Raw genomic sequence first — 26,036 nt, forward strand, 5'->3', positions numbered from 1 at the left:
CCATTGAAGGGCTTATAATCAGGTTTGATGAGTCAGCCAAATTGATGAACTGTAACTTGTTAAAATTCTATTAGAAGAAAAAAAAAGTTTAGACTAATTAACTTCTAAGTCTCTATTTAAAAAATAATAATAAAATAAAAAGGCAAATTTGTATGAGGATGCTTATTAACTCTCTTACCTTCATTCCTTTCCAAAGTATTTCAATTTTGCTCCGTTGCAAATGAAGTTGAACAAGCTTATTTAGCTGGAAACAAGGCAACAATTTTGAAGGATAATCACTCCATTCAATAAATCTTAAATTATTTGGGAGATGTTTGGGGAAACGTTCAAGATAAATATTTTGAACTCTCAGAAACTCGGAGAAGTAACAAAGGAGCTATGAGGCTCTTCGCATTTTTTCACTTCTTTTAACCATGACGGAATTTCACTTCCAAGAATAATAGAAGGTAATCTCCTCGCTAGTATTTTATCACTTTGTCCCTAAAATATACAAAGTATGATATTGAGTAAAAAAAAACCAACACAGACGGATAGAGAGGTATATTTAGAAAACAGTAGTTTACCTACACGTTAAAGCCGTTTTGAATATTGTGAGCCAATTTGAAGCAGTTGATACAGCTGAAACATAAACTAAAATAATTTGGCTTGAACGTATTCTTTTTTGGTCCTGACAATCTCTCCAGTGAGGTACAATTGTTTACACTTATATATTGAACTTTTGACGGAAGATTTGGTAATGATCGAAGCCTTTTGCAACCATCCAAGAAGAGGGATCTCAGCTTAAAGAGATGAGAGATGCTTTCAGGAAGGGAAATGAAATCATTTCCACTTAGATATAACTTACCTAAATTGTATAAGCAGCCGATATTATTGGGAATTGCCAAAAGATGGTAGTCACTAAGATCCAATCTTTTTACAAATATATAGAAACGCAATAACATACACATGAGATCAAATGAAAATAATGGCCATTGACATCCCCTAAAACACACTTTATTGAGCCCTTTAATGAAAATAGTGGAGGAGGGAAAAATTTTTATAGATGTACCATTCAAATGAAGACTCGACAGAGTTTCCATCTTCCCCAAGTCCTTTGGTAAGTAGACAATTTTTCAGCATCCAGAAAGATCAAGATTGCCTAAATTCTTCAAACTACAAATGATGTTAGGAAGACACTTAAGATTTTTGCAATCTCTTAGTTTCAAAGAACAAAGGGCAGTCAAACTTCCAATTAAAGATGGTAACATTTCTATTGCTGTTCCTTCTAAAAAAAGCATTCTGAGACTTTCGAGATTCCCTAAGTCCTTTGGTAAATTGACAATTTTTGAGCATCTAGAAAGATTAAAAAAGCCTAAATTCTTCAAACTACAAATAGTGTTAGGAAGACACTTATGATTTTTGCAATCTCTTATTTCCAATGAACAAAGGGCAGTCAAACTTCCATTAGAAGATGGAAACATTTCTATTGTTGTTCCTTCTGAAAAAAGCATTTTGAGACCTTCGAGATTCCCTAGGTTATCTGGCAAGTTGACAAATTTTGAGCATCCACAAAGATAAATTTGAAATAGTGACTTCAAACTACGAATAGTGCTCGGAAGAAACACAAAATTTTTGCAATCATTTAGATTCAATGAAATAAGGCCAATCAAAGATTCAATTGACGAAGGCAGCTCCTTTATAGTTATTTCACTCAAATTAAGCTCCTTTAGACTTACAATATTCCCCAAGCACTTTGGCAATTTGTCAAATTTTGAGCATTTATAAAGATTAAGATTGTTAATCAATGTCAAACTACAAATGGTGTTGGGAAGACACTGTAGATTTTGCAACCTCCCAAGATCAAAATATTAAGGCCAGTCAAACATTCAACAGATGAAGGTAATTCCGTAATAGCAGTGCATTCCAAAAGAAGTTTTTGTAAGCGCTTCATGTCTCCCACAAATTCTGGAACTTTCTTGACTTTTGAACAATAAGAAAGATTAAGAATTTTAAGAGACTCCATTTCAAACTTGTTTGGAAGACAACTTAGTTCTTTGCACTGTTCTAGATCCAAAAGAATAAGCTTTTTTAGATTTCCAATGGATGGGTGAAGCTGACGTAAATTTGAACACCATGCAAGAACTAATTTCTCAAGATTTGGCACCCTAGTAAAGTCTAGAAGACACCTTAGTCCTTTGCATTGTTCTAGATCTAGAAGAATAAGCTTTTTCAAATTACCAATGGATGGGTGAAGTTGACGTAATTTTGAACACCGTGCAAGAACTAATTTCTCAAGATTTGGGACTCCAATGAAGTCAGGGCTTATAATAAGGTTCAACGAGTCAGCCAAATCGATAAACTTTAACTTGTCAAAATTCTATTAGAAGAAAAGAAAAAGTATAGAACAATTAACTTCCTATTGTCTATTTAAAAAATAATAATAAAATAAAAAATCAAATTTGTATGAAAATGCATATTAACACTCTAACCTTCTTTCCTTCCCAAATTATTACAATTTTGCTCCGCTGCAAACGAAGTTGAACGAGCTCATTTGGCTAGAAATAAGGCAACGATTTTGCAGGATAATCACTCCATTCAATAAATCTTACATTATAAGAAAGTTGTGTGGGGACATGTAGAAGATTAACATTATGAATTCTTAGAAATTTAAGATTGGGCATCTTCAAAAAGGCATTAGGGTTCCAAAGTGGCCCTTTTTGTTTTTTTTGATGATGTGTAGCCTTGCCAAGATAGAGTCCTTTGGACCCACCCTTGAAGAGTAACTAACAGAGCTAACCCTCGCCAAGATAGAGAGCTTAGGACCCACCCCTGAAGCGTAACCAATTGAGCAGATCCTTGCAGCCTCCAACATACCTCTTTATCTTCATGACAAATACATGTTTCCTTGGCTCCCCTGATATCTATGGCTTGAACTTTTTCTGTTCCCTAATAGTAAAAAAGGAATTTATGAATTGCAAAATATATTGTTAGCATAATTATTTATATTTCAACTGTGATCACTAAGAAGAAATGGAATGAGTTCAAGTAAATAACCTCTTACCATATTTGTTTTCAACACGTGATCAATGTCCTTATAAAGCCATAGTATACTACGCTTCCTAGGCTCATCACGGGACTCTTGACGAACTATGTTTCTACCCATTTCTCCTAGTAAATTGTAAACCCACAATTCATTATTATCCAAAATTTTCAAGAGAGATTGGTCAATGAGTTCCCTTAATCCAATATTTGGGTAGAGGTCAAGACAACGTAATATTTCTACTACATAATCTTTCTCCTCATGATTAAAGAGGCATGTAATATATAAAAATATTTCCTTCACCCAGTCATCAAGTCTATTAAAGCTTATTTCCAACACTTGGATAACATTTCTCCCAGTACCTTCTTTGAGCCTCTCTAACGCACTCTTCTATTCAATAGTACTTTTTCCAAACAAAAAACAACCCAAAACCTCAAGAGCTAAAGGAAGATCATCAACATAATTTAAAAGCTCCTTTGACAATGCTAAATATTCATCTGGAACGTGCTCTCTTTTAAAAGCTTTCAAACAAAAAAGATGACAAGCATCTTTCTCATTCATCGGTTCAACTTCAAAAGTTTTATCTACTAAATGTGTCTCCAACAAATGTTTATCTCTTGTTGTTATGATAATTCTACTGCCCTAACCAAATCAATCATGCTCTCTAGCTAACATTTTTAATTGGTATGGACCGTCTAGTCCATCTACACCATCAAGAACAATAAGAATCCTTTTGTGACGTAACCTAGTCATGATTGTGATAGATAAATCATGATCATCATCATAATCCAAATTGCTTTCATTCAAAAGGTTAAGAATAAGTGTTTTTTGTAGGTCACGTAAACCACGTTTTTCAAAAACTCACCCAACATCAGAAATAAAACAAGAATCTTCAAATTCTTCCAAAACCTTATTATAAACAAATTGAGCTAGAGTTGTCTTACCCATTCCCCCCATCGCCCAAACCCCTATAAACTGAACATCATCAAATTGATCTAAAGCTAAAAGAGACTCCAATTCCATAGCTTGAGGGTATATTCCTACTAGGTCCTTAGTTAGTTCAAAGAATTTGTATCTCACTGTACACGATATCTATCTCACAATGCGTTGGATATCTTGTGTCTCAGGACTGCAATAAATAAAGAACAATATGTGTTGAGCTTGATTGGCTTAGAAAAAAAAGTTCAAAAAAAAAAAAGTTTAAACATTTATGCAAATCTCCTTAAGATTCAAAATGGAGTTTCATATATGAAGTGGGTCCATGTGAATATTAGAAAGAAATATATATGTCAAATCAAATTACCTAGTATTCTCTAAATGAAATCCAGCAAGATTGCCCACAGTAATCAAAGCATCTCTCTATGTCTTCACCCTCTTCTCCTCAAAACGCTTTTCATGTGCACCAAAGGCCTCCTTAAAAACTCCCAATTGTTTCCGTACATCAGAAGGATCCACATAGTGAAAACTAGGGAGAATTGTCATTCCCTGTTCTTTCTCGCATTCAATGATCTTTGCAAGTTCATCCAAGCACCAAGATGAACGTGCATAGTTCTCTGAGAGAATGACAATAGCAAATCTCAAATCTTCTATTGCTTGCAACAATTCAAGTGAAATGATTTTTCCCCTCTAAAGATTTTCATTGTCTCTAAAGGTGACAATGCCTCTCTTTACCAAAGCTGTGTATAGATGATCCGTGAATTTGTAGCGAATGTCCTCACCTCTGAAACTGAGGAAGACATCATACTTCCTTCGGCTGGTAGAAGAAGTAGAAGAAGAATTTGGTAAAGATAACAAGTTTGAATCCATTGAATCAAGATTTAGATCTGTGAAGAAAAAAAAATCAATTAGAACCGAGGAAAATTGAAAAGAAAAAAATTATGAAAGAAGAAAAATTATTTGATGAATTCCCTTCATCAGATGGGCCAAGCCTTACTTTTTTTTCTTTTTGGAATTTTATGAGCAAGCACAGTTGAAGCTTCACAGTTCAGAACTCGGGAAGTGTTGGTATCCTAAGGCTAAATTGTGTAGTAGGGAAAGAGATAGGATGTTGGGTTGTCTCTAGCTATTTTCTCTGGCTAAATTGTGTAGTGTTTTGTTCAGAACTAAAGGGACGACAGATTTAGTGGTACTGAACAAAGAAAGTAGGGAATGGAAAAATCTTGGTAAGTTCAAGATTCCACTCATTTTTCAATTTTTGCTTTTTGTCAAATTTGAAAGGAAAAAATAAACTGTCCTTCGGGTCCACTTTTTCTTTTTCTTTTTCTTTTTTCAATTTTTGTTTTCAGTTAATAACTCTAACAATAGAAGCTAGATAATACATAAGTTAAGTGGTTTGGTTTATATAAATTTTTTTTCTTTTTTTTTTCTTGAATGAAGTTTTTCGTGTCACTAAAAAAAAAGTCATGAACATAGAAAAAGTGAAGGACAAGGAAAAAAAAAGTCAAATTAGATGCCAAAAAATCAACCTCTTCTAATACACTTACCACATGTAAAATATGAAATAATGTTTAAAATACCTACAACGATAACTAAATATATAATCTTTACCTCAACCAATTCAATGTAGTTGTAGATCTAACATTAAAAATATTCATGTTTGCGAATTGTACGTTAAAATTAGTAATTAATTTTGTCAATTTCTTCATCTTTAATTAATACAATAATTTAATAAATTTAGTAAACAATGAAAAAAATAGTTAAAAATAAATTTTAATTTTAATCCTTAAAAAAAGGATTGACCGTATAATCCAAAAAATTAATTTGATTGTAGACAACTTAACTACTTTTATGACTCCATGAATTGACTAATATGTCATTTACTATGATATACAACAAATTTTGTGCATATTGTTTGTAGGTTTAATTTTCTTTCTTGCTTGCTTTGCACTTCCTGGGAATGGTTTAAAACTTTTTTCCATTGCTTGCTTTGACTAATTTTGCTTACTGTTGATTTCATCAAAGAGCAGTATTACCAACAAAATAAAGAAAAAAAAAAGAGAAAGGGAGAATTGACGCTATGAGTCATAATAGGTAGGCTTTTATTTTTTATTTATATTTTTAAATGTACTGTTATGATTTTATGAGATTATTATGCCCCTTTGTAAATTATTAGCCATTTGCTCTGACCTCTAAATTTGGAATGATGTCCTAGGACTATTTAATGGTTGTTGGAGCATCAAAGCCAACTACAGTGGCTGATGCTGATAGGCTTTCCAGTATGAAGAGGTAGAGTGTTGGTGAGTTTTATTTAGTTTCAATTTATTTATAATGTATAAATTGTGTTCTACATCTCTGACCCTATGAAGTTTGACGAGTCCCAACAAAGTTCCTATAAGTACACTTTGGTGAGATGTTTTATCTTCAAAGAATTGGCATAACAATTATTATGGAATTTATTGTAGCATAGGAACTATAAAGCAGTCTGCTATACATAGCCATGAATTTTGATTGGGTAAAATACTATTTTGGTTCCTAAACTTTGACAAAAATTTGTTTTTCGTCCCTAAACTTTAAAAAGTTCTTTTTTTCATCCCTAAACTTTGTAAAGAGTTTTTTTAATGGTTTAGAGACAAAAATAGGGATGAAAAAGGAACTGATTTCAATAATTTAGGGATGAAAAGTAAAGTTTAAGGACATAAATAAAACATTTTCAATAGTTTAGGGATGAAAACGAACTTTTCAATAGTTTAGGGAAAAAAAAATGAACTCCTTAAAGTTTAGGGATGAAAAACAAACTTTTGATAAAGTTTAAGGACCAAAATAGTATTTTACCCATTTTGATTCTATATATCTATTATACCAAGCAATGATTGATGCTTTTGAATGCTTCAGATTTTATCCACAATTTGTTCGGTTTTCATGGAAAATCTATTGTTTCAAGTTTAGGTTATTCATGATACCCAGATTCAGAGTTTGAACTTTTGGATTAAGTTTACTGTAAATGATTGCATCATTGTGGTGTCCCCTTCATTGCTTTGAGAAGTAAATTTTGACTTGAACGAATAAGATGAACTAAAGTATATATGAATGAAATAAGATGCATGTGGTTGTGTTGTCAATTGCCATTACTCATATTCTATACCATATATAAACTCTACAATGACGTAGCTCTTCATTATAACAAATGGTCTTGGTTGATGAAAGTGAAAGATCACTGCAGACATAAATCGATATTGCTATCTTTATTTTGAACTCATATGTGCTCAATTAGGATCGATATATATTGGTCATAGTGAGCAAAGAAAACAAAACTTATTTTTTATTTTTCACACATGCATGCAATGAATATATGAACAGGATGGCTTCGGTCAGTTTGCCAGATAATGTCTTCCAACTCTTTTTCACATTGCTTCACAAAATTAACATCTCATGCTGATGGTGTTTGATGATGTGTAAGGTTATAAGATGTTGAAACATAAGAAACTCTAGGATCTTTTGTTTTTGGTTTTGCACAGTAAGAGCATGCAATTACAAAAGGCAAAACCCACCCACACTCCAAAAGGAGAAAAAAAGGGCACTTAGATTTGGGCAAAAGTGACTTTTATTTACTCAAAATCATTGGCTGAAACTATTTCACTTAAAATTGTTCATATACAGATTTAAAGAAAAGAGATGGGACTCTAGAAGGAGGATGCTTGGGTGAAGATTGTTAGGTGAATGATCTCCAAAATCATATAAGTGTAGAATGTATTTATGTTACGAGGTTTATTTATATGTAATCAATCAATATATATATATAAAAGCAAAGACCTTATGTCGAAGTGCATGAGGTTCTGCCATGTGGCGCTTTATATGAGTACTTTTTCATTTAGCCTTTCACCTCCCGTTTTCTTCTTTTTTTGATAACCGGTCAAAAAACCTCCCATCTTCTTATTAATGATTAGTTTAAGCTATAAATGCAGAAAATTAAAAGATTTGGTTCTACTCCATTTTCCAATTTCTTGAACTCTTTTACTTTTAATTTCATTAATTAAAAAAATGAAAGGTTTTCTTCATTTAATGTTAGTTTGCATGTTCTTTTATATATTCTAGTTTCACAAAATATCAAAAGGCCAAAAGAAAAATAAAATTGGATAGATAGAGAGACAAAGAATGAGAAATTAGTGTCGAAAAGAGTATGAAATTGGCTTTGATTTAAGGAACATATGATCTAAACTTTTTAACAACACTATCAAAGCTTGATACAATGCTCTAACAACATATGGAGTTTCTAAAAGGTATGTGTTTTTTTTTTTTGTCTTTATTTATATTTTTGGAAAGTATTTAATCTTTGTAAGTAATTAAGGTACTCAAATGTAAGTAAAATTAAACGTAAGATATGATAGTATAAGTTTATATTCCCCTGTTCAATTATTGTTTTATTTTTAATCTCTTGGCATGTATATTTAGTTTTGTGAATTAGAAATTAGAAATCTTAAATCTTAGATGTTTAGCCTTAAAAAGTTCACGTTTTAAAAGGTATGTGTTTTTTTTTTTTTTTAATCTTTATTTATATTTTTGGAAAGTGTTTAATCTTTATAAGTGATTAAAGTACTCAAATGTAAGTAAAATTAAACGTAAGATATGATAGTATAAGTTTATATTTCCCTGTTCAATTATTGTTTTATTTTTAATCTCTTGGCATGTATATTTAGTTTTGTGAATTAGAAATTAGAAATCTTAAATCTTAGATGTTTAGCCTTCAAAAGTTCACGTTTTTTTTTTAAAAAATACTTCAAAAAAATAATAATAATAATAAATTTTATATTGGAAACGGTCAAATGTAAGAACTAAATATACATGTACACCTGATCAAACAAGAAAGGGCACATATAGTGGCATGTTTAGAGTCTAATTAATTATGGTTACTTATAGATATATTGTGTTACAATTTTTTTCATTCGTTATTTTAGTGACGTATAATACATAATCAAAATTAAATTTCCAAATATTATAACACATATGAGTATTATAAAATAACTAATAAGGAACACACGCCTCGCGCGGGACTTCCACTAGTAATTTATAATAGAAAGTAACATTAGTTTATATGTAATATGAAGTCGTATAGATTTGTTGGTGCAAAAATGAATGTAGATATTGCTTAAAATTCACTCATTGCCTTGATTTTTTTTTATTTTAAATTACCATCTTTATTTTTATGTTGTCTTCTCTTTTTTCTTTTAGTTTATTTATGTTGGGCTAATTAGGCTCTTATTGATATTTGATTTCCTTTAAGCTCATATTCCATGTTAATTAGAATTTTGAGGTGCATGTTTAAGAAGAATAAAAAGAATAGATGGAATTCGAGAATGATATTTATGTTAAAATTTGAAAATCCTTTATTTTTTATGATGGCATAATAATGTTTTAGGTCTGAATATAGTAGATAGCATGCTTGATCCTCAAAAGTCACAATTTTTATTTTTTAGACCTTAACAGTATCAAATTGGCCTCTTCAATTTTTGGGAAATTATTCTAAAAGCCTTTCTAAGCATTGAGATTCATTTATATTAATTTATCTTTGATGTAGTCAGACATTTGTTTTATCTTTCTTATTATAAATATAAGTGATTTTAAATTTAATTATCCTGTGCATCGCACGGGTTAGCAACTAGTTTTGTTAAAATTGAAAATTTTTTGCTGAAAGTACTATAGATAAATGTAAAAGTTAGTTGAAATAGTACAGTAGGACCCATGAATAGTATCAAAAAGTGCAATGAGACCTATGAATAGCATTGTTATTAATACCGTTTCGGACCCCGTTTCGGTTTGTTCAGTGGAATGGAATATTTCGGTACCGGCCGATTTCGGCGTACCGTTTTAAGGTGTTTCGGGTTCCTAAAAATTAAATTATATATATTCTTGTAAAACATAAAATTGTCAATTCTAATAAATAAATAACTAAATTTCAAATAATACAAATCATTTAGTCTTAACTCTTAAGTCTTAAACATTAATATAACATCTATTTAACATCACACAATAAGAAGATTTAGAAGACAATAACTAAATATCAAATAATACAAAACATTTAGTCTTAACTCTTATGTCTTAAACCTCAATACAACATCAAATAATAAGAAGATTTATAACAAGTCATTACTCATTACATAAGTCCATAATAATTAATAACTAATAAGCCAACAAAATTTATAACATAATATTAGCCATCAAATAATAAATTTTTTTTTTTTTTTTTCCATAGGCCAAATCATGTACCGGCCGGAATTCACATCTCGGCCGGAATTGGCCGGAATTGACCGGAATGGCCGGAATGGACCAGAATGGCCCGAAATCTGGCCCGAGGTGGAACGTTGGGTATCCTGGTACCGGTTTGCATACCGGAACGAAAAATTCCGGCCGTTCTGGCCGGAACGGAACGGAATCAATAACAATGATGAATAGTAGCAAAAAGCTGAACAGTAAAATAAGTTAGCAAAAATAATTTTTCCCAAACGCACACCAAGTAAACAAACAACCAGACTAATAATTGCTGAATGAAGCATAAGATTAGAGCGAAAAAAACACTATCTCTTAAAACAAAATGAACTTACCAAATTCCGAATAGGCCAGACGAATATATATATATATATATGTGTGTGTGTGTGTGTGTGTGTGTGTGTGTGTATGTATAATATATCTGATCCACCAACCAAGAATCGTTGTAGGTCAACAAGGTTTCCCCTCCATGACATACAACCAATGCCTGTATCATATGCGTAACCTACACAATCGTCTTTAGTCCCATATGACCACTGAGCAAAGTCTGGCACCTTGACCATCTTCAATCTGAAAAACCCATCTGCTTTTCCTTCTTCAACACTATTGTTGAACCTTTCACACTGCAATGGTTTCCTCCTCACTCATCCACTACTCCAATTTCCACTGTTCCATTCCTCAATAATCTTGGGCTCAAATCCTCTCATACAGCTGCAGATTGATGAATCCGGTGAATCACAGCTTCCATTTGCACCGCATGTGCCACAAACATCACACTTATCTTTTGGAGCTGACCCCATAACCTTCCAATCCTCCTTCCCATTTTCCCAGTATGTATGCACTAGATTTCCTTGTGAATCCAAAACAAATTTTGACAAATGTATCAAGTCCATATAAGTAAAAGTTGCATAAACTGTTCCTTGTTTGTCATCGACTACACTAAATCCATTATGATATACAGGATTCCAGTTTTGTATTCCAATAAAGACCTGACCATTCCATGGACCAGTCCACCAATATGGGCGACCGTCTTTCCAAACAAAACCTTCAGGAATGTTCAGTGGATCAATGCCTGCAGAGAAGCTTCCAATGGATGGATCAGAAGGGCTTTTCCATGATGTCAACTGCACTTTCTCATCTTTCCTTAAATTAGAACTAAGTTTCATCCTTGGCAAGAAGGAATCAGATGGATGTTGAAAACTTTCCCATAATATGATTCCTGTTGTGTCAACTTGCAATACAAGGTTTCCGGAATCCAAAAGAGTGGCACTTGAATTGGTTACAGAATTTGAAACATTCGATGACCAAAGAATCTCTTCCTGTCCGTTTAGTACCACAAGATTGCCATCCTCAGGTATAGTAAGAACCCCGGAAGAATCCTTGAGAGGTTTCTGTCTGTTCGCTACCCATATGAAAGTGAATACAGAGATGTTATTATACCATATTCTGAGGCAGCGATTGGTGGAATTTACAGGGCTGAAGAACCCCAGTCTGAAGCACTCCCATTGGATATTATGTATTTAGGGTCTTTGATGGATTGAGAAGATTTAATGGTGTCTATTGCAACTCCCAAATTTAAACAAAAACAACAAAGGACAGACATGAAGTTTGTCTTAAGTCCCATAACTTGTTCTCTGGCCTACCTGTGTCCGAGAATGCAGAACAGGTAGGCCTTGCTCATCAAACAAGTTACAGCTTTGTTTATCCGGGGAAAAAAAAGTTTAACCTTTGCTGGTAGTTTTTTAAGAAAAAGGCTACTCTAGACTTTCAAAAGTCTTGATCCCATGAAATAAGTTTTTCATATAAAATTATAAATCAAAGGGGTTTGTTCCCTAGTCTAGATAGTTTCTTCCTTTGTCAAAAAGGACAGGTTGAATTTCAACCAAGGACTAGGCGACTAGGGATGGGAAATAATTAAGGAGACAATTGGAATAAAGTACTATAATTAACACTGAATAAGACGCAGGAATAAAATCTGCAAAATCCTAAACAATTAAGTATAGATCCCTATGCAGAAATATATGAATTAACAGTTAATCACAAAAAAATATAAATTGTATACCCAGCAGAATATATGTATACACACCACAGTTTATGCAATAAAATCAAAAGCAATAGAGATAGTGACACAGTACACAGATTAATCACGATGTGGAAAGCCTAAGAACAATCTCTTGAAAGTAAAAAGTTGTGCTCATTTGCTTTAGAATTCTATAACAGTGGTAACTTTAGTAAGTGTGCCACTTTCATCTTCGGGTGCAATCAGCAATACCATCAAGGCTCTCTCTTCAACAGCACCTTTAGTTTGTAAACCAGACATACAAGTAATCCAAATGCATCCAACTCTGTCCTGTCACCCCAGTGCCCAGGTAAGTCATCCTCTTTGTATTTTGACCAACTTCTTGCAACCGTGTAGGCTAACAATGAACTAAGTCATTCATAAAATGTTTGTGCGGCTCGATAAATTGTTCATTCATATTTGGTTGTTTATAATCTAGCCAAATTCGAGTCTCAATTGAGTGGAGACAAATAGTCTTAAAGATAACATCCATTTTGTGCCTTTTGTATGCCTACATTTTTATATATTTATTCCTTTATTTTACCTTAATTTTCCCAACATCCTGACAACCTAGTATCAGTAGTATGTCTTTCTCTGAAGTGATATTTCATGACAAGATGATCTTAGTTATTTAAACTACATTCACTGGACATATGCATCTTTCTTTTGCTTTCCTTCTAATCAAGTGTCCTCAATTTTCATGGTTGAATATCATGAACCAAACTGAATGATATCCTCTCCCCGTCAACTTCTTTCTTGTCACACGTCTCAATTATCTTCAGCCTATGTGACTCGGAATATACCTCTGATCAGTGGCTTTTATTAGCTTGTATTCCTCTGATCAGTGGCCTTTATTAGCTTTCTTTCTGGTCACGTGTTGCAATCATCTTCTTCTAGAGTTTTTCAGACCACACTCATGATCAGTAGACCACCCAGTATGATCTGCACCACACCGTGATTAGCATTTGGAATTGACATTGGCTTTCTTTCTTGTCAGGTGTCTCAGTTTGAGGCTTCAAAATTCTGCAAAATTCTGCAGAAAAAGTGCCTTAAGTGAGGATTCTAAAGCTAGTAACAATTTTAACAGTATATTAGTTGTGACTCTTCAATTTAGACATTTTTCAAAAGTTTTACCACTTCAATTATGACCTTTTAATGGTGCTCTTTCATTGTTGTGTCTTCGTTGTCCACTTTTAAAAGTCATATTCAGTTTTTTGTGCAGAATATTTGAACACTTACTAAGAAATTCGGAAATTTTAAAGAATTGTTATATGTAGAATTCAAACTTTGTTATATCTGAACTTTGAAAAGAGAGTAAGTTTTGGTACACTCACTCAAACATATGTTTTCAATTTTTAAATAATATTACACGTATTTCTATATACTTTTTCACCCACACGTATTTCCACACATGTTTTCAATTTTTAAGTACATGTACCAAACACCCCCTAAAGATACTAAACAAAGGGAATGTTATCTCAAGCACTTTCTTCCTATCTAGCATAAACCGTTGTAATAGCGACATTGCAACTGGAGGACTTTATCTGGCCTAGTTGATTAGGCTCTTCATTTGAAGCAATTTGCCTTTCGGTGAATGCAGGTTGCTTTGGAGTGGGTAGATCTAGAATCTCACTATTAAGCATTGAAGTTATAGTAGACATAGTTGGCCTGTCTCTTGCCAATTCTTGCACACACAGTAGTCCCACATGTATGCATCTCAACATCTCCATTTGAAAGCAAGGATCCCATATTGTTGGGTCTACCAAAGCCATAATGTTGTCGTCCTTCCACAATTTCCATGCCTGAAAGATGACAAGCATGAAAGACAAAAAATGAATATATTGATTAACTAAGCTTTAAAGAAAAAGGACAATGAGTTAGATAGACCTACAAATCCTACAAGGCTCAAGTAGTACTGCTGATCATCATAAAAGCAACTAGTTCTTCTCCCACTAACAATCTCAAGTAACAACACACCAAAGCTAAAAACATCTGATTTCTCTGAGAAAAAGCCTTGCATTGCATATTCAGGAGACATATATCCGCTGTGTTTGAACAATGAAACACTTCCTCATCATTTGAGCACAAATAATGGAGTCGTTATTTAAAATTTAATTTCAACAAAGCTCTTACTATGTCCCGATGACCCTTTTAGTATTGGCTTGATTTTCACTGCCACTAAAGATTTTGGCAATTCCGAAGTCTGATATTTTTGGATTTAATTCTTCATCTAACAAGATATTACTTGCCTTTAGATCCCTATGAATAATCTTCAGTCTAGAATCCCTATGAAGGTAGAGCAGACCTCTACCAATTCCTTCAATAATGTTGAAGCGTTTTTTCCAATCAAGGTGTTTTTGGTTGAGTGGATCTAAATGAATAGTGACCAAAAGAAATAACAAAGAGATAAGAATAAATTTGTATGTAGAGGTCATGGGTTCAACACATTGAGTATATAGAAACCAGATTTCTAGATTTTAGAGTTATTCTATTGATGAGCCTAGAAGGAAGGGAATTTAAATGTACTAACCAAAAACAATTGCGTCCAAACTTTTGTTTGACATGTACTCATAGATCAACATATTCTCTTCTCCCTCAATGCAGCAACCAAGAAGTCTTACAAGATTTCGATGTTGTAGTTTTGAGATCACAAACACCTCATTCATAAATTCTTCAAGCCCTTGTCCAGAGGATCTTGACCGTCTTTTCACTGCTATTTCCTGTCCATCATGCAACTTTCCCTGGAAAAAGAAACAACGAATATAAGTACTTATCTGTATGATTTAAATAGGAACTAATGAAGGCTACTAGAGCAACCATTACCTTATAGACTGTACCAAAGCCCCCTCGGCCAAGCATATTAGCTACATGAAAGTTGTTTGTTGCAGTTGCCAATTCTTCCAAACTAAAAGTTGGTAGCTCGTGGAGTTTAACATCATTCAGGTTTTTGGATGGTAAACTCTTCCTGCTTTTATTTGCTGTTGCAAATTTTAATAGTAAGCTATGCATCTAGCAATTTGTAGTTGCCGTTGCTAATGATAGGGCATATTACCTCTTTTTTTGGTCATCCATCTCCATAAGAAGTATGCGGTGCTGGGAATGGCCATTGCTCCAATAATCACTATAACTGTGATGATTACTTTCAAATTTCTCTCTTTTTCTGTGTATCACAACAAGTTTCAAACTAATTCCATCAAATGTGAGAAAATAAATCTATATAATATCAAAGGGATATTATATTAGTTGAGTCACATCACATCAAAAAATATAAGAATATTAATGTATGCAATAAATTTTGCTACTCTATTTTTTTTTTTTTTTTTAAATCTTTTCTTCTCCCTATTAGTCTACAAGTTACACTTCATCCAACTTTTCTCCTCCCCTTTTGCCGTTTTATCTCTTTACTACTCTTTACTTTACCGTTACACACCCTTCATCATTTCTTCTTTATTTTATTTTGACTTTTCTTATTTCCATCTTATTTTGTATAAATTTGTTATTATTTCTCTCATTTAATTCATATTTTCCTTATACAAAAAATGTGAGTACTCTTTCTCTCTCTCTTTGGATTTTTGTTCTTTCTTACCGCTCTAATTTAGGTTGAAGGGCTTTTTTTTTATTTTTAATTTCCCATCCATAAGTCTTCTCTCTCTCTCTCATAGCTTTGGTTGGATTTTGGTTTGAGTTAATACTTAGTAAGGAAAATTATACTTTGCAAACTGTGGTTTGTCCCAAAAAACACTTTGTCTACTTGTGGTTTAAAAATTGACACTTTACCCATTTAAGGTAAGCTCTGTTTGTCTCCCGTTGCCCACCTCTGTTAAAAATAAGGATAAATTTGTATTTCTACTACTCTTTTATATCTCTCTCAAATAGCAAGAGAAAAAAGATCTAAAAGTTAGGTTTTATAAAATTTAAGTTCATTCATATAGTTAAACCAAGCGCTTACCCACTACACCAAAAGCTATAGTTGACGGTTAGAGCGCAACTTTATTCCCTTCAAGGGTGGTAGCCTAACACCAACAAGTTGATTGAGACTTGGCCCAAATTGGCTTCTATCTCTAATAGGATGTTGGAATTGGCCCATTAAGCCTCCACCCAACAACCCCACCTCCAACTTCTGCACATGCACAATAGAGAGTTGAACTTATGACCTGGCTTTGATACTAGGCCTCCAATAGCTTGGAACTCAATTTTGTCAAACTTGCTATCTAAAAAAGTACTACATAACTAAATAAGTTTGGCTGAATGTGTTTCTCCTAAATTTTTCCTTAAATTATGTGATTTGCCAAAAAAAAGGCCGTGAAACTTGTTGAATTTTTTGCTTTGTCAATTTACTCAGAAAATTATATATATAAAGGGGGGGGGGGGGGGGGGGTTGTTAAGTCAAAGAAGAGTTGGAGCAGCGAAGATCAACACAGTTCTAAAACTTATCACCATAAGCATTAAAGTTTCTCTCTAGTCTAATGGATGATCATAGGCATAAGAGTATACAAAACTGGAGAGAGTAAAATAAATAAAAAAAGAACTTACCAAATTCCAAATGTGCCAAACGAATATATATATCCAACCCACCGGTCGAGGATTTCTGTAGGTCTATTCCACCAGTAGAGAATTTCTGTAGATCAATTAGGTTTCCACTCCATGACATACAACCAATGCCAGTATCATATGCATAAGCTACACAAGAACAGTTCTCCAAGCACTGCTTTCGACAATCATCTTTAGTTCGATATGACCACTCTGCAAAGTCTGGCACTTTGACCATCTCCAGTTTCAAAAACCCGTCTTCTTTTCCTCCTTCACTACTATTGTTCACCCTTTCACACTGCAATGGTGTCCTCCTCACACATCCACTAATCCAATTACCTCTATTCCATTCCTCAATAATCTTTGGCTCAAACCCTTTCAAACAACTACAGATCGGTGAACTCAGCACATAACAGCTTCCAAATGCACCACATGTGCCATAAAAATCACATTCATTTTCCGGAGCTATCCCGACAACCTCCCAATCCTCCTTCCCATCATCCCAACGTATTTGCATTAAATTTCCTTGTGAATCCAAGAAATATTTTGACAAACCTATGCCATTCACGTAAGCAGTAGTGCCATAAACTGTCTCTTCTTTATCAAAAACCACTGTAAATCCACTATGATGATCTGGAATCCAGCCCGGTGCTCCAGTATAGAATTGACCATTCCATGGACCAGTCCGCCAATATGGATGACCATCTTTCCAAAGGAAACCTTGGGGAATGTCTTGTGGATCCATGCCTGCCGAGAATCTTCCAGTGGATGGATCAGAAGGGCTCTTCCATGATGTCAGTTGTATTTTCTGATCTGTTTTTAAATTGTAACTAAGTTTCATCCTTGGCAATATTGTATCACAAGGATGTTGAAAACTCTCCCATACTATTGCTCCTGTTGTGTCGCCTTGTAAGACAAGGTTGCCGGAATCCAACATAGTGGCACTTGAATTGGGTACAAAATTCGAAACATTTGATGACCACAGAATCTCTGCCTGTCCATTTAGTACCACAAGATTTCCATCTTCATATATAGTAAGAACCCCAGAAGAATCATTAAGGGGTCTCTCTCTGTTAGCTACCCATAAAACACTGAAATAAGTGGCCACAGAAATCTTATTATACCATATTCCGAGGTAGCGATTGGTAGAATTTACAGGGCTGAAGAATCCCAGTCTGAAAGCACTCCCACAGGAGATTATGTAATCAGGATCTTTGAGCGATTGGAAAGAACTAATTGTGTCTCTGGCAACACCTAAGTTCAAACATAGGCAACAAAGGGCATACAACAAGCTTCTCTGGCTAAGAAATCCCATGACTACTTGTTCAGACCTTTTGTTTGTGTGTGAGGTTGCAGAACAGGGAGGCCATTTCCATCTTACAAGTTACAACTTTGGTAATTGGTAGTCTTCTTATCAAAAAATTGGTAGCCGTCTAGGAAAGACGCCACTCTAGACTTTCAAAAGTCTTAATGTTAGGTAAAGGAATAATGTTGAAACTAAAGAGCAAATAGGAAATTACAAGTTACAACTTTGGTTAGTAGTTTTCTCGGAAAGAGGCTACTCTAGACTACCAAAAGTCGTACATCCCAGAAAATACTTTTTAAGCCATAAAAATTCTAAGGAATTTATTCCCTGTGCTAGAAGTTGTTTATATGATTATATCTCATTCACTAACTCATTGACCGTTGCTTATATCTCCTTGACCTTAGAGACTAGTTAAAGCCATTTTTTGGAAAAAAAAAAAAAAAAAGCTCCAACAGACTCTCTAAAAGGAAAAATTTTCCAAATTTTTTTTGGAGTTGCTACAGTACTGAAGCAACTCCAAATGAATTTTTCTCCTTTAAAAAATCAAAGAACTCAAGAAAAAAACAATTCTTTCTCTCTCTCCTAGACTCAAACGTCCCACATAATCAAAACACAAAACTATTTCTTATTATAACAGCAAAGTTGAAACAGAACAATAAAATAAGAAAAAAAAGAAGAAAACAAAAGCCAAGCTGATATGACCCAGTCTGGCGGTGGGAAGGCGGACGAGGCGCTGCAGCTTGGTGAGCGCTGATCTCCGCCGGCTTTATCCTTCCGGCGACACTTGATCTTCACCGGCCTTCTCACTCTCTCTCTCTCTCTGTGCTGTATTCTTTCTCCCTCTCTCTCTTCTATTTTCTCTGATGTGAAACTGTGAAGTAAATGTATAACGTGTCTCCAAAAAAAAAAATTTGATAAAAAGAACGGTTGAAATTGAGTAATTGGGTGTGGAAACGTGTGGTCTTTAAAATTAGTCGGTTGAAATAAAATTGAGTTAATAACTCGTTTTTTATTTTTTTTGGGGTATGTGATCGTGTGATGTGGTATTTAATATTAGATGGGTTTCTTTTTTTGAGAAAAAATAAAACGAGATAATTAATTAATTGATTATAAGTTATTTAATTATTAAATAACAATAATGATAATAATAATAATTTATAAAAATAAGTTGTGAAAATTTTAATGCATAAATTCATTCCAAATTACAAAGATTTGATAAATTTCAAGACTAAATGATTGTTGAAAATTTTAAATGTTAACATTGGGGATTTAAAAATATAGTTATTGGGAATTAGAAAAATATAATAGTTGGGAATCCATAAAGAAATATAAAAAAAAAAAGGAATAAATGAAACTTAAAGAAAGAATGAAAAAATAATATTTAAATGAGACAGAGAAATGATAGAAAGTTTGTAGGAATGTGTATTTGAAAAAGTAAGTAAATAAAAGATAAATGCAACTATTCACTCTCTAAACAGTTCAAAAATTTAGAGAAGCTGCTGGAAATGTTCTTCGTCTTAAACTTGAAGTAGTTGTTGCTGTTATTCTTTTTTGGCTAGGTCTTGAAGTTGTTTATATCTCATTTGACCCCTCACCCCAGTCTGGAAGTTGCTAAACTATTTTCTTTTTTTGAAGAAAAAGATATATAAAATGTTAGATCAAGGACAGGGACTAAGTTGAGGGAATAGGATATTTCAATTAACTTTTTTGAATTGTCCTTATTATAAAATACTTCTTAGTTATATTCTTGAACAGCATGGAGACTCAAACCTATTATCTCGACTCCATTGAATAACTTATACACCAACCACTGGGCTATTTATTTTTCACTCTCTTCTCACAGCCACCACCCTCATTTTTGTGAGTCCAAATCTTCTGTCCCACTTTTCTTGCTCTACACTATACTCCACCAATAAAAACTTACCACGTGTTTGTCTAATTAATTAAATACTATCATTATTGACTTATTAATGCTACGGTTATTAATTAATAATAGTATTTAATTAATTTGATAAACACATAGCAAATTTTTATTGGTGGAATATAAAATGGAGCAGGAAAAGTGGGACAGAAGATTTGCACTCCATTTTTGTTGCTTTCCATTTCTAATACTAACAATAACACCATGGAGACATAATATTTATTTATGCTTTTTTATACTTTAATTTTTTTTTTCTATTTACCTTATAAAAGTTGTGGATACGGTTACTTTTTATAAATTTAATCCACTTATTTGTATTTTAACTAATTTTTGAAATAATAATGATACCACCAATATCAATATCCAGGAGAAAATGGACATATGTCTATAATTTATAAATTATGCAGCAAAATATCCATGTTTTGAAATTATTTAGCAAAATGTCCCTATTTTGAAACTTGATTTTTACAAAATTGAGTTTACAGGTGAAACTCAACATTAGCAATGTTGAGTTCTATGTATATCTGTCCCTTAAATTTTTTTGAAAATTTAAATAAAACTCAACATTACTAATGTCGAGTTCCACTTAAAAATATATATATATAACTTGATTTTGAAAATATTGAGTTTTACACAGAACTTGATTTTGTTAAAATGGAGTTTAAAAAACATGGACATTTTTCTAAATAGTTTTAAAACAAATGCATTTTGCTTCATAGTTTGTAAATTAGAGACAAATGCCCATTTTTTTCCCGATATCTGATCTCAAGCCGACCCCTAGTCAACTTAGATTTTGGAGGGATTGACTACCTAACACATAATTTATCTTATTACCTAACACATAATTAATTTTAATATAGATGAATGGCATCACCACCAATGATAGGATTTTCCAAGCGTGATTTTCTACCTAACGTGTATTTGAGATTAAGTCCAAATCTCATAGGGAGTGGCCCCACCCCCACACTCACATATGTGAAATTTTGTCAAGGGTGCTATTGTAATTCTGACACCTCACTCATACGAGCTACAAATTTCATTAAGAGTTGTTACTTAACCTCTCCACATTACAAGATAAATGCACTCACATCATAGAGATGAACAATTAAAAAATTATTTACAAAATAAATAATTAAAGAAATAAATTGTGCATTTCTTAAGACCATCATATGGTTCGTTTTTCCAATTGAACATAATTCTTAGGATCTTTGGTCCTTGGTTTAGGTATCCTCTTACATAGCTCATGAATCTATGAACTTTAGCCCCATCCCCCTTGATGTATTCTAAACTCTATCTTTTGCCAAGGCCTTGGTAAATGGATTTGCAAGATTATCATTAGATTTAACATAATCCACAGTTATGATGCCACTATTCAAATAAGATCGCATAGTACTGTGCTTTCTTCTTATAGGTGTGGATTTGCCATTATAATAACGGTTTTTAACTCTATCAATTGCGGCAATGCTATCATAATGAATTAATATAGGTGGAACTAACTTTTCCCAAAGTGGAATTTCATCTAACAAATCTCTAAGCCAATTTTCCTTTTCACTAAATGAAGCTAATGCTATTAATTCAGCTTATATTGTTGAATTAGCAATTATTGTTTACTTTTTAGATTTCCAACAAATAGCACCACTACCTAAGGTAACAATGTAACCAGTGGTAGAAAGATAATCACCTGACAAAGTATTCCAATCGGCATCACTAAAAGTTTCAATCACAGTAGGATATTTTTTATAAAATAAGCCATGGCTTTTGGTACCAATTAAATATCTCATGACTCGCTCAATAGCTAGCTAAGGATCTTTACTAAGTCTGCTAAGCACTCCTACTGCATATGCAATGTCAGGCTAGTACAATCAGTAGCATAACGCAAACTACCAATGATACTAATATAATCTTTTTGATTAAAAATCTCATTATCATTATTCACAGGAAATAAATGAACACTAGAATCAAAAGGAATAACTACGCTTTTGTGATCATGAAAATTATAATTTCTTAATATTTTCTCAACATAATGTGATTGATCAAGAAATATCACATTACATGTTTTTGTAATTTTTATTCCCAAAATAAAATTAGCCTCACCAAGATCTTTCATATCAAAATGGCTTTTAAGCATATTTTTTATCTTATTTATTACATGCATATTTGAGCCAAAAATCAATATATCATCCACATAGAGGCTAATAATAACATGTAAATTATTCCATGATTTAGAATAAATACATTTATCATACATTTAATTTATAATCATTCTCAATCATGCAGGAATCAAACTTTACAAGCCACTGCTTAGGTGCTTGTTTTAAGCCATATAGGGATTTAGTTAGCTTACATACCTTGCTTTCTTGTCCCAGCTCTACAAAGCCTTCAGGTTGATCCGTATAAATCCCTTTCTCTAGGTCCTCATTTAGAAAAGCAATTTTTACATCCATTTGATGAATTTTCAAATAAAAAATTGCAGCAATAGCAATTAATAATCTGATAGATGTAATTCTTGTTATCGGAGAAAATGTATCAAAGAAATCAAGATCAAATTTTTGTTTAAAACCTTTTGCAACAAGTCTAACTTTAAACTTATTTATTAATTCATCTGATTTCATCTTTTTTCTAAGGATTCATTTACAACCTATGGTCTTACAACCCGGTGGAAGATCTACTAATTTCCAAGTTTTATTAGAAATTAAAAATTTCATCTCATAATTTATAACTTCTTTCCAGAATATAGCATCGGGTGATATCAAAGCATCTTTTAAATTTTGGGGATTTTTTCTTAATGTTAAAAACATAATAATCAGGATGAAAATCCTTTTCAACTCTAGCTCTTTTACTCCTTCTAGGTTCCATTTCAAAATTTTTTTGATTTTATAAATGAGAAGTAGAAGAACTAGGTTGTGACAAAATATTTTCTTCACCCCTACTACTTTTGAATTTAAAAGGAAATTTTTCTACATGAAAAATTGCATCACCAAATTCAAAATTTTTGTTTTTCAAGATGAAATCTATTTTTAGAATGCACTATTAATCACATAACTAGAAAAAACATAGGCAGTAACTCTTATACTTAATTTAAGTATTTAGGGTCAGTAAGCCTTACGTAAGCAAGACAACCCCATACTCTCAAATATCCTAAATTTGACTTATGTCCTTTTTACATCTCAAAAGGTGTGATATGTGACTTTTTATGTGGCACCCTATTCAAAATAGGACATGCAGTTAAAATAGTTTCACCCCAAAAATGTAAAGGTGCACCAAATTCAATTAACATGATATTTGTTAACTCAATTAGAATTCTATTTTTTCTTTCAACCACACCATTAGAAGCAGGTGAATATGGTGCAGTAGTTTCATGGATAATTCTCAACGACTGAACAAATGAGTTGAATGCACTTGATTCATACTCACAGCCTCTATCACTTCTTATTCTTTTTATTTTTCTACCGAATTGATTTTCAACTTCTTTTTTAAAAAAATCTTGAAATTTTTTAAAAGCATCACTTTTATTTTTTTACAAATAAATAGTTGTATATTTTGAGAAATCATCACTAAAAGCGATAATATATCTATTTTCCCCACTTGTTAAAATTCCCTCAAATTCACATAAATCGAAGTAAATTAACTCAAGCAATTCGGTATTTCTTACAACACTTTTATGAGGCTTTTTTGTAACTTAGCTTGACTACAAGTTTCACATTTTTCAAAATCTTTTAATAGTCTTGGAATTAATCTTAAACTACTCATGATTCCCACATATCTACTATTTATATGACACAAACGAGTATGCCAAAAATTAATGCAAGAAAGCATATAAACTGAACTGGTAGATACTTTATTGTTCTCAACATTCAATTTAAAGATTCCATCACAAGCATAACCCTTGCCCACAAATAATCCTTTTTTAGTGATTACATAATTACTAGATCCCACAATTTGCTTGAAGCCAACCTTATTAAGCAAAAAATTTGATATCAAATTCTTTCTCATGGGCGGAGTGTAAAGTACATCTTTTCAGGTTCGTCCAGAAGTGAATTTCAAATTAAATTCACCACTCCCAAGAACCTTGGTTTTGTTAGAGTCACCAAGCATAACAGTTTTTTCTTCTTCAAATGGAGTGTACAACTTTGAACCAATTGTCATAGTAAATGTTCCTATTAGCACCAAAATTAGTCCACCACCCTTCAACATATTGCACCATATTGATATTTCTAAGCATAGCCACTAAAGGCTCTTTGGTTATGTTAGTTTGTGGAACACATTCACGTTTCTAAAAGTTGCAAAATCAAGCAATATGCCCACTCTTGCCATAGACAAAATAAGATCTATTTAATTAATCTTGTGAAGGGGTCCTTGGTTCTTATTGTAATTTTTATTTGGGTTTCCCCTCCCTTGAGGTCTATTATTATTTTTAAAGGCTCTCTTTTTAGACTTCAATTGACCATTTTTAGAAAAATAATTTTTGGGCATATTATTATTATTGGCTGAAATAAGGTTTATCTTTATGGGGGAATTACCATTGCCTTCTTGTGTCATGAGTGCATCTTGTCCTCTAACCTCCTCCTCCACATGAATGCGTGTAATTAAAGTCTCCAAGGATGTCTCATTTTGTTCATGTAGCAAAGTCTTTTGGAACTCCCTTCAAGATTGTAGTAGTTTATCAACTATGCCAGCTACCACCAAATTATCTCCAATCTTTATGCCTTCAAATCTCAATTCTGCCACAATTATTTGAAAATCTTGTGCTTGATCCACCACCAATTTTCCATCCACCATTTTGTAATAAAAAAATCTACTAGCAGCATACTTCTTTGCACCAGCCTCCTTGGTATCATATTTTCTTTGTAAAACTTTCCAAATTTTCTTAGCAGAATTATAAGTTATATCATAATAATCATAAAAATGATCGGCAAGACAATTCAAGAGATAAGAGCAACAATTGTATTCATCTTTGTATACTTATCTATTTTTTCTTGATGGAGACGAAATTCTTGCTCACTCATCTCATTAGTAGAAACCTTTGAAGGATTCTTGTAAGTGAAGATGTAAGTGACTTTGAGAAGACTTAAATAGAAGAGGACATTTCCTTTCCACCTCTTGAAGTGGGCTCCATTAAAGCGAAAAGGCTTGTTAAGATCTCCAACAGTCTCCTTTGGTTTCTCTTGTGTAGGATCCATGTGTTTTGATTCTCCTTAAAAGTGATGGTGAAAACACAATAATTATGGAATTAAGATAAAGAGAAACTAAATAATACTTCTGAATATTATTAATTTGAGATTAGAAAATACAAAACACTATTTGGACTGAGGTGGTACTCACTTTCTTTCAAGAGATTCAAACCCTTGGTTGGCTAAGGTTTATAAGTTGTGGATATTAATCTGATGGGCTACACCCCCACCCTTCACCTCCCCCTTGCGCACGTATCTAGCCTAATATCTGAGTCAATGTATATTAGCCCATTAATCACCATAATTAAAAAGAACAAAATAGTCTTTCTTTTTTTCAATGTGGGATTAAACACTTTCACTAACTCCTCGTCTTCCATATTCACTCCCACATCTTTATATTTATGTTGTAATATTTATTCATTTTGATTAATTAATATTAAAATGCTCCAACAATTTGTATTTGTTCAAATTTACAGATTTTATTACTGATTGAGTGTATTCATTTACATATTTGCTTTAATAATTGCATAGGTTATAGTTCTTGTTTTTATTAACTTTAACACATTTGTTTTTCACTTGTTCTCCAACTCGTGAAGCCAAAACCAATAGGGTCTTTTAATATAACAATAGGGTTTAAAGAAGCTGTAACTTTGCTGCTCATACAACAGCAAAGTTTGGATTAGATTATATGTTGTCTTGTTTTTTTTACTTCAAGTAATCTTCCACCTATTAATTTTCCTAACCATTCCCATTCCGACTAGGAATGACAATTTTATCCCGCCCCGCTTAACCCGACCCTCCCTGCTTCACCTCACGCAGGTTTTCCCCAC

At 32.8% G+C, this 26,036-nt stretch overlaps 2 protein-coding genes and 1 pseudogene across 2 annotated transcripts; all 3 read right to left on the reverse strand.

Annotated features, from left to right (window-relative positions):
* Positions 1-348: 348 nt before the first annotated feature.
* Positions 349-4,834, reverse strand: LOC142635772 (TMV resistance protein N-like; annotated as a pseudogene).
* A 6,029-nt stretch (positions 4,835-10,863) lies between these two features.
* Positions 10,864-11,725, reverse strand: LOC142635773 (G-type lectin S-receptor-like serine/threonine-protein kinase At1g11330). Its single transcript, XM_075809865.1, has 2 exons — positions 11,692-11,725; positions 10,864-11,621 (listed from the first exon to the last, which is right to left on the reverse strand). Exons 1-2 carry the CDS (start codon positions 11,723-11,725, stop codon positions 10,864-10,866), a joined length of 792 nt encoding a protein of 263 aa, XP_075665980.1.
* Positions 11,726-13,542: 1,817 nt separating this feature from the next.
* On the reverse strand, positions 13,543-18,981 carry LOC142636538 (G-type lectin S-receptor-like serine/threonine-protein kinase SD1-13). Its single transcript, XM_075810792.1, has 7 exons — positions 16,812-18,981; positions 15,331-15,438; positions 15,102-15,256; positions 14,809-15,019; positions 14,412-14,649; positions 14,170-14,323; positions 13,543-14,080 (listed from the first exon to the last, which is right to left on the reverse strand). Exons 1-7 carry the CDS (start codon positions 18,121-18,123, stop codon positions 13,772-13,774), a joined length of 2,487 nt encoding a protein of 828 aa, XP_075666907.1. The 5' UTR covers positions 18,124-18,981; the 3' UTR covers positions 13,543-13,771.
* Positions 18,982-26,036: the final 7,055 nt, after the last annotated feature.

Source organism: Castanea sativa, chromosome 5, assembly GCF_040712315.1.
Source record: "Castanea sativa cultivar Marrone di Chiusa Pesio chromosome 5, ASM4071231v1".
Classification (NCBI taxonomy): Eukaryota; Viridiplantae; Streptophyta; class Magnoliopsida; order Fagales; family Fagaceae; genus Castanea; species Castanea sativa.

Bases quoted from the DNA above. Each gene is read 5' to 3' on its own strand.
- LOC142636538 (XM_075810792.1), bottom strand. From the start codon at position 18,123: ATGGGATTTCTTAGCCAGAGAAGCTTGTTGTATGCCCTTTGTTGCCTA. The intron at 14,324-14,411 runs GTAAGAGCTTTG...GTTCAAACACAG, and splicing joins AAAAGGGTCATCGGGACATA to CGGATATATGTCTCCTGAAT. The intron at 14,081-14,169 runs GTAGGTCTATCT...GTCATCTTTCAG, and splicing joins ACTTGAGCCTTGTAGGATTT to GCATGGAAATTGTGGAAGGA.
- LOC142635773 (XM_075809865.1), bottom strand. From the start codon at position 11,725: ATGGGAGTGCTTCAGACTGGGGTTCTTCAGCCCT. The intron at 11,622-11,691 runs GTAAATTCCACC...TCATATGGGTAG, and splicing joins GACTGGGGTTCTTCAGCCCT to CGAACAGACAGAAACCTCTC.